At 39.1% G+C, this 9,354-nt stretch overlaps 2 protein-coding genes across 2 annotated transcripts in view; one reads left to right on the forward strand and one right to left on the reverse strand.

The window, feature by feature from the left end:
• The window catches only part of zdhhc8 (zinc finger DHHC-type containing 8), a 69,278-nt gene extending 65,955 nt beyond the window's left edge, over positions 1–3,323 (forward strand). Inside the window, exon 11 of the mRNA XM_022754496.1 lies at positions 333–3,323. Within this exon, the coding sequence (XP_022610217.1) occupies positions 333–465 (133 nt within the window). The 3' untranslated portion in view covers positions 466–3,323. The remainder of the gene's footprint in view (positions 1–332) is intronic.
• Positions 3,324–3,606: 283 nt separating this feature from the next.
• ranbp1 (RAN binding protein 1) lies at positions 3,607–8,629 on the reverse strand. The gene is made up of 6 exons (XM_022754529.1): positions 8,520–8,629; positions 6,830–6,963; positions 6,522–6,679; positions 5,812–5,940; positions 5,474–5,542; positions 3,607–4,846 (listed from the first exon to the last, which is right to left on the reverse strand). The coding sequence occupies exons 1-6, from the start codon at positions 8,532–8,534 to the stop codon at positions 4,701–4,703; spliced, it is 651 nt and encodes a 216-aa protein (XP_022610250.1). The 5' UTR covers positions 8,535–8,629; the 3' UTR covers positions 3,607–4,700.
• Positions 8,630–9,354: the final 725 nt, after the last annotated feature.

Genomic DNA, 9,354 nt, shown 5'->3' on the forward strand with positions numbered 1-9,354 from the left:
ATGTTCTGTTCTGATATACGTTTGCCTTTCTAGAAATGTTTTTTTTTTGTATCGTTTCACAAATGTCAGATGAATAAAGTTGTGTGACTCCTCTCACTTCTTTTTCTTTTGCATGCTTTTCACCTACTGGTCTAACATTTCCAAGCCTTTGTCTTCACTAACAACTTTCAAGTAATCCTCCATACTGCAAGTCTGTTTTTGTGATTTTAAAGTTGTCATACTCCAGACATCTAATTTGCATGTCGCCACAACGCTCTGTTTGGTTTGTGTTGAATCTCTTTGGCTCTTTGTATTGAATCATATTCTCTTTTTCTTCTTGTCTTTCCATTCAGAGAGGCCATGAAAGTTAATGGGCAGATGGACTGCCACCCCAGCACCCAGGGTGTCACCCTCAGCCCCAGTCGCCACAGTAACGTCAAAAAGGTGACAGGCGTAGGAGGCACCACGTATGAGATATCTGTGTGAGCAGGGACACTGCATCCACCTCCAACAACAACGGCCACCCTGCTACAAAGAGATTGTCTCCTCTTATTTCTTTTGAAGTCTAGATAACGACCAGTCGGGGGCACACAGCGCTGCCTGTTTTTGGACTCAATGTCCAATCAGAGGCTCTGTCTGCTCCTGTGTAGGTCTGTCTAGCCAAATGCCCGTGTGTGTTTGTACCTGAGGGATTGGTTGTCAGTTGATACCGCTGTAGTCTGTACTGTATGTGTGAGGAGTGTCTTGTCCTAAACATCTTTGTGGCTCATCATCTTGGTTGTAAGAGTGGACCGTCCAACAAGATCGTCAAATGTTATTACTGTTGTCTCTCAGATGTGGTCACGAAGCGTACGTTGTTGAAAATGTCACACAAACTTTGCTCCAAGAAGCGCTGACGGAAACAAAAACACTACAGACGAATCAAACACTGACATCCTCGCTGTGGACTTCTGTGAGAAGAGATTAATGTCAATTCACCTCAAGAAGTCAAGGTGCTTCACATTAACCCGTTCTGCTCATGTCATCTCCAGCATATGTGGTGGAGCCGTACAGCTTTGGGAAGTGATGGAGGACAGATCAGTTAGGTTTAACCTGAGTACAGGAAACGCAACCCGAGTGAGACGAGGAGCTGGGAGAGGGGATATCGAGGGGAATTTCATCGGATCATGTCTGGTGGTTGCATTCCAAATTCATTGAGAAAGGCTTTGCTTTTAATTCAAAGTAAAACAAACTGCAACTACATCTTTGTGAAAAAGAATTTTCTCAGGAATGAATGCAAGCAGCGGAGATGTTAGGCGATATGAATTCATGAATCATGAATGTCTGCTTCTTTGTCTCAGTCTAGTGCAGATATTTAGGGCTTGAGTATAGCTTAGCCCCCTTTATTCCCTTCATGAAGGTGCAGTTCATCATCATAAGCTTCTGTTTGTTTTAGTCAAGTTCAGTTAGGTGAGTTCAACATAATCCATGACACAAGAGCTGGGCTGATACATGTGAGCTCTGAAAGATCAGAATACCTCATCCCAACGGTTCTCACATAGTTCAGAGCGAGTCCAGCCTTGCACTACCAAAACAACTTTTCTGTTAATGTGTTTTGTTTGTAATTTATGTTTGTGTTATAATCATAGGATTCGAAGGGTGAAGAAAAACAAGCCATTGTCCCATGTGGTAAAATGAAGATAACTGGTCACCCATTCATTATTTTGTAGTTTTTTTTTTAATCGGTTTGTTTCCTTTTTATATACCCAACCTTTCAAAAAACTATGTTTGATACATCTTTTTTATACAGATACTTAACCCTGGAATGGATGTTTTATTTTGAGTGGAGTTTTTTTTGTTGATAAATTATATATACATATAAATAAATGAGATCATGAATAATGGGTAAAATCTATAAAGTAAATATAGCTTGTTCTACCTTGCAGTGTAAAAAAAATAAAAAAGAAAGATGAAATGTAATTAGCTGATATGTGATTTTGAGGAAGTGAAATATTAAAGTCACCATCTTTGACTAGTGAACAGTCACATGGTCCACACTGCACTGCCAACAAGTGCTGTACACAAGTGAAGGATTGGGCTTTCAGTAGAAGCAGCCTTGAGATTTCAGTGCCAAAAGTGGCGACACACCCCCCTTATTTCTCAAAGACAGCAAACAGGTGACATCGCTACTATGTGCAGCAGCTGTCTGGTACAGCTTCAGTATTATGCGCCACTCAGACTTACAATGGAACTTTTTTTGTTTGTTTTTTTGCTGTTAATTAAAAAAAAAGTATGATAACACTTATTACTTTTGACCATAAAAAAATGAACTGATAATATCTAAGTTGAAGATTTTTATTAATATTTTGCACCAACTGAATATGTTGAAACATGTCAGAATTGACTTTGATGTTAAGCAGTAGATTTGGTCCCGCTACATTTGCATTAAGAATAAACCAGATGCCTTTGGAGAGGAAAAGCGATTTCATGCACAATGAAATGTGGCTGGTTAAAACATTGTTGTACATTAAGGGAAAATCAACGTTTTCTATTGAGCAACAAACGGCAGGAGTGACATAACTCTGGGTAGACTTTAAAATTTTGACAACAGAAAGTTGTGGAAGGACAGCCAATGTACAAAGTGATACCTGTTCATCTTAATTATGAAATTACATTACTTTTTACAGGATTTTTTTTTTCCTGCTTTCTGATATATTCATAGTTTCCTTTCTCCAGAGATCAGTGTATAGGCTGGTAGCTGTGGTGGAGTCTTGCTTTCTGACGAGGTTGGATGTTACCGAAACTGGCTGTAGTTACAACCTTCTGATTAGTATGATCTCCCTTTCAAGGTCTCACCCAGCTGCCTTACCATGAACACAGTGATGTGAAGTAACACAGGATACTCTATTCAAGTCATGTATTTCTGAATTGTTGATAACTGTTTCTGATCCGAGGCTGTGGTACACAGGGCTACTTTTATGGCAAATCTAATGAGTGTCAGTGAAACAGCTAACAGGAGCATCTTGAAATACCTGAGTAGACTGTTAGATGCTGAGTTGCCCGAGCATACCCCAGTCTATGATGATTTTCAGACCCCCGTTTGACCACATATCAAAAGCACTGTCGATGTCATTCCTCTTTAAGATGACTGCCATTAGTCCAATGTTCTTGTTTTAGGGATGGACATCACTGCAGGTCAGGGACCATTCCTGACAGTGAGCAATGAATCTGTTCTATCACGAGGTGATTTTTGTTTTCTGAAACTCAAATAGAAAATGTATCAAAATATAGAATATACTATAAATGTACATGCGTTCCTATTTTTGTGAAGAGGAAATATTTCCCAATGACCTGAGCAGAGTAAATAAAGTTTCCATCTCTTTGAGTGAATGAGGTTGTTTCTTGTTAATGAAAAGGTAGAATGAGGAACTCTTGCACAACATTGATTAAGTTTGTCTTACCACAGCTATTATGTAACAATCCTCAAAATTAATTCAAAAAATCAATGCAGGATTGGTAGTCTGATCTTGTTTCAACTCGTACAACCCTCCACAGTCTTGTTTTAATACATAAGCAGCATTATTCATGACTGCACATTTGATCATTAGCTATCCCAGGAAAGAAGTGATCTTTATATGAATGCAAACATGTGGTCTTTGACAGCTTTTATTCGAAGGTGGAGGAAACATTTCAAATCATTTGAGTGCAAATGAAAAGCAACATTTCATCCATATACATGTATTTACAGATGCACTGGCACTTAGATGCACTTTAGAGGCAAGGTTAAGAACTTAATTAGTGGAAAGAAAAGGAGAGGGTGGTGAGCACACAGATCAGATAGGGCACACTCTGTTACATATACTCTACATGCTTTAAAGTTTGGGAATGTTATGATCTAAAGAATACAAACTCGGTTTCCTGGTGAGGAACTTAAGTCAGAGCGTAGCTGCACCAAACTCTGATGAACCGTTCACTTTGGACTTTATGGTTTTCAGGTATTTAAAACAAAAAAAGGAAAAAAAGGAAATGCTTAGCTAAGTGCATCTGATCTCCTATCAGTCAGCTATCAGTGGACACTGCGATCTGCAGCATGCATCTGATGCCCCTGAACTGTCCGGAGGGGATTCCTCTTCTAGTCAGTTCCCAACAGAACTGATGAAAGAAGGAACCCAGACAGAACTATTTCTACAAGGCATCCACTGAGAAGTCTTCATCTTACTTGCTGTTTCTAACAGTGGAAGCATAGACAGTGGACAGGGTAAGAAGGCCCACCGAGATGAATCATGGGATTTTATATTTATAATGCACCTCCATAATGCCTGGTCCCTGACCCTGTGCTGCTAATAAGCAGGCTACATTATCCTCTCCCCCTACAAACAAACTCTGCTTCAGAATAACAAAACAAAAAAAAATACCCCAATGTGGGAATTATCACTATCACAAGCCTCTTTTCACAGTTTCTCAAATGTAACATTGAACTGTAGATGACAAGGATGGAAAGTGTGGCATTCCACGGTGCAAAGAGGGTGAGGGATGGGAGGGAAAGGGCTTCTTTTTTTCATAAATTCTCTATCTTGTATTTTTTTTCTCCACAGTGGCATCAAGGACTTGTGATCTTGAGGCAAAACAGAATAAAAAAAACTAATAATATGCAAGTGTCCAAATTCAGTTCATTCAGAGTCTATTGTAGAAAAAGAGGAAAAACTGATAAATTGAAGATCAGCAAAGCAAGTTCTTGGTTCTCAATTCTTCTCCTCAGCCTTCACCTCCTTTTTCTCATCTTCTTTCTTCTCGTTTTTGTCCTCTTCCTTCTTTTCTTCTGATGCCTTGTCTTTTACGGAGAGCTCCTCCAGCTTCTCTGCCACCTTGTTTGCGCTCTCAGTGTCGCCTGTGGCAAAACAGTGAAATGATCAACTAAAATCAACTAAAGCTAGGAAGTTTTTACAGTCAGTTGCATGTCTTCAGCCTGCCTGGGATGCCCGTTTGTCTTCAGAGAAAACACTTGTTACTTTCACTTTGCATCTCAACTCACTAACTCAAGAATATTCCATCTCTTTGCCGCTGTGATTAGACTAGAAAATAATATTGTAAAAAAGAAAATCTGAACTGTCATGTAGCAGAACATAATGACACCAGCCTTTTAAAAAGCCAGTTAAGTGTTACATTCTGCATGTTCATGTAGCAGACAGAAAAAGTCCGAGGCTGGAGGTAGCAGCAAAGAACAGAGTGTGTCTGCATCATCACCTAGTTTATATTCAACTTAAAACAGGTTGCAATAGACACCAGTCAAACCTGAGTACAACAATGGAATATTGGCATGTTTCAACTCCATGTAAACCAACACACTCATTGCTGAAGTAGTGCAGACTGTGATGAATGACTAAAGTAATTAGACATGACGAATTTGTGAATAGACAGAACCATGTTTGTTGGGGATCATATTTCATCTCACATGCATCCCATAATACATATATACTTTCATGAAGAAAATTCCTTTAGTTTAAGTTTTATGTACCTGTTCCCTCTAGATTTTTTCTGACCTCCTCCTTGCACTCATCAAACTTCACCTTGAACTTCTGAGCATCTGTAAACAGAACAGAGAGTTAGTATATACTCACATCACAAAGCTGTTGTATGATGGGCTGCTTAATCGTGCTGCATTAACAAATGATTAAAAAAAACAAAATGGACACCAGTAAAAAAAATAGCTGCTGGATGCTGTTACCCAAAGTTTAGAAAATGAGATTCTCACAGGTGTTTGTCTATGCAGAATGATCACAGCAGAATCCAAATCAAACACTACCTGGGCAACCTTTTAAGTGTAATATTGGATTGGATGTAAGAAATACTTACTTTCTGCATTTAAAAAGCGTATCGCCAGGAGTTCAGGTTTGGGGCATTCATCAGCATAATCTGCTAGTGTGTTCCACACCCACGCCCTGTCACTGCCAGCGTTGGGCTTCAGCTCCATCATAGGCATAACTAAAGTTCACAAGAGAGAGGCCAATGTTAATATATAGTCATATACACTGTAGGATAAGTATTACACATTTTAGTTTTTGCAAATGGCTATTTCTATAATCAAAACAAGTTGATTAGATTGGCGGCACCACCACTCTTCTCCTTACCAGAGCTACTTGTCCATCTTTATTACACTCAGGGGAAAAAACAGTTTAGACTTTTGACAGTCTCTTTACATTTGTCCTGATCTCCACTTGAATTTGTTTAGGGGAACACAAATATAGTAAAACTGTAAGGAGTCCTAAGTCAACTGGTAACATATCCATCATAGTTTGAGTACTTGCAATGCAAATACAAATATGTACTTCAGAAAACATATAAGGCTTTGCTATAGAAAGAAGCCCACAACACACATAGATAGGCATATATAGGTATGACTTAAATTGTATGTGCACTACACTTTGCCATACAATATATAGTGCCGTTTGTCATACATTGGCTTTTTTATGTTATTATAAGAGATTAATATTTATTTTCTTTCTCTATAATACTATGTTGTACAATGACATCAAACAACAATTATATCTGCAAACTTGACTCACTGTGATGATTGGCACAAATCTTCAAGGTCCGGTCTCTCCTCATCAGGAGGCGGATTGTGCCCTTCTCTTTGTGTTTCAGCAGCTTGACATCACCAGTTCCCCTCTCCTTCCACTCAGGGGGGTCGTTCTCAGAGGCAAAACGATATAGTTTAGCCCGCCTGGGAAAACAACAGTATACTACATGAAGATACCAATGCACTAGCTTAGCAAATAGTCACATGCTGACCAGCTAAATTAATATTAGATAACATTTGTATGACAAATAAAATGAGTGAACAAAAGAAGACTATTAGAGGAAAGGAAATTACATTTTGAAAAGTTCCTCCTCATCCTCTTCTAATGTTTTCACATCTTGTTCAGGAAGGGACACAATGGGCTCAAAGTGGGGATCATGATTGGAGTCCTCTGCATTATCTGCAGTGGTATCGTGGTCCTCCTGGTCCTAAGAGGAAAAGCAGGGAATGAGTTAAGTCAAAGAAATAAATCCACTTATTTATGTCAAACATTCAGAGTATGTTTAAAGTAATTAGGCATGTGGTATAGGTCAGAGTGACTCTTCAAACTCTCTGGAACAAACTGACTTCTGACGACTGACCAACAGGCCACGAATGCTTCAATAGAGGGATTTAAGAGCTCATTGGTTAAGTATAGCTTTTGTAGGGGGAACTGGCAAAGCCTTTTGTAAACCACTGTTGCTGAGCCAAGCATCTTTAATGCAATTTGGTGTTACATGTTCTCACATTGATGTGTGTAAGATTAAATACACATTGCTAATGTGGCTAGAACACATATTCTTCATGCAAGAATAACTGAAAACAAAGATGGCTAAAATTATCCTTTAAAAGTGTGCAGTTTCATGACCAGTGACAACGCGTGACGAGCCCTTTGTGAACAGTAATATGCAGCATCATTTAGCGAAAACGAGACTGAGCATACGCGGGAGATTTTCCTTTTCTTCAAGTCGGCAAATGTACTTCCAGCTTAGTACGCTTCTGATCTTATAGCCAGTTAGCAGTATCATAATGTAACGCTGAAGTCTTTGCGACTTAGCTATCAGAGGTAAGCTGTAATACTGCTATTGACATTAAAGACAACGCAATAGCTGTGTAATTCAATTAATTAGGTTGCTGGCTTGAATGAGCAGGTGGATATATAAAGATTTTGGTCTTGATGGAGTTACATTTTTCTTCCGTAATGTGAACAAATAGTTGTTCAACTTTGTTTTCCTGAGACAACTCATTGTGAAGTTACCTAGCTCGTCAACGAGGCCTTTCACTAGCAGGCTAGTCGAGACCTAATGGTTGGGCTTTTCGCACCACGGTGTGTCACTGACTAATACCACAGAAAAATTAAAATGACCTGCAGTGACATTATTTCTGGAGTAACTAGAACTCCATTCAATGTTAAACGTGTTACTGTTAACTGCCCGAGAATACGGAGTGACTGTCTCCAGCGCCCTGCTAATACAGCTAACATTAGTTGGCTAATGTTAGCAACTGTTGTGCTTGGCAGACAAAGGCAGGGGACCTAGCTAACCTTATTGTCTTTGGTCAGCAGGTTGCACGCAGATTGTAACATGCCCTGTTCAAACGACTGACGACTGCAATAGTTTGGTGAACTTAACAGGATTGTGTCTGTAGGCTTCCTCGTTTACGATCAGAATAAGAGGCTAATGCTAACATGCGTGAGTACTTTTGAGCGAATCAACGTTAACTCTGAGGAAAAGCCTAAGAGTATAAAATCTCACACTGGACACACTGGACATTTCTAGCTGCCTGTCAGAAACTTCTGGGGTTGTCGTTAAATCTTACAGCCTTGCAAACACGTCGATTAGCTTTTCTAGCATCACGAGAGACAACATCATTGTCGGCATTTCTGGCTCGCAGCTCCCTTGACAAACTTTGACGAATTATGACACGTTAAATACAACGATTTTCACTAAATTCCGATTTCAAAGCGGGCATAACGCATTAGATGACCTAAAATGTGTGACCTCACCTTCGGGTCTGCCATATTAATGTAGATGTTTGTAGATTATGGAAGTAGTTTGATAGATTCAAATCCCAAACTGGCCGCCGTTTCCCTTCAGCTACACTCACTTCCTGCTACAGCTTTCGCGCGCCGAATTTCCTACGCATGCCCGCGCCCACAGTATGACAGCGCGCACCGCCTCTCTCTGGGCTGGGACTGTCTGTGTCAAACTAAACAATGCTGTTTCTCTTTTACACGTTATATCAATAAGAAAAATGTGATAACTTCTACAGTATCTGCTAGAAAAATCATATATAAAGAGGACTTATTGTACTGAAGAATAAAGTATAAGAAATTAAATTTATTAATAATTCTAACCACGAGAAAACAATAAGTCAAACGGAATCAGCATAATCAAATAAGCAAAGCCTGAACACAAGTACTGTCATGCAACAAAGAAATGTGTGTTGTGATTTTTAATATTAAAATGAACTGTGAGCCTTTATGGACCTCTTCACATGCTCTCTGCATTATGCACTGTATGCATTACTTCGTAATTAGTAACCTAACTAGTGCATCAGGTAAAATGCAGCATTTGCACATAACACAGTATAAGTTTTAGTAATAAAGGCCTTCATCTAGATATTAAGACCTTACAGTAGACCCTTTTCAAAATAGACATTTTGATATGCAATAGCAGGAAAATCATAGGTGTAAGTAAAATAATTGATATTTAATGGTCTGTTTAATGTGTATAAGGACTCAATGTGACTTGTTATTTGTGGACTTTATAAAGAGGAACTTGGTTTTGGAGCTGTAATTACATTGTTTTATGTGAAGTTGCTTTGTGGTTTTGTGGCAT

Source organism: Seriola dumerili, unplaced genomic scaffold, assembly GCF_002260705.1.
Source record: "Seriola dumerili isolate Sdu_G_001 unplaced genomic scaffold, Sdu_1.0 BDQW01000017.1, whole genome shotgun sequence".
Classification (NCBI taxonomy): Eukaryota; Metazoa; Chordata; class Actinopteri; order Carangiformes; family Carangidae; genus Seriola; species Seriola dumerili.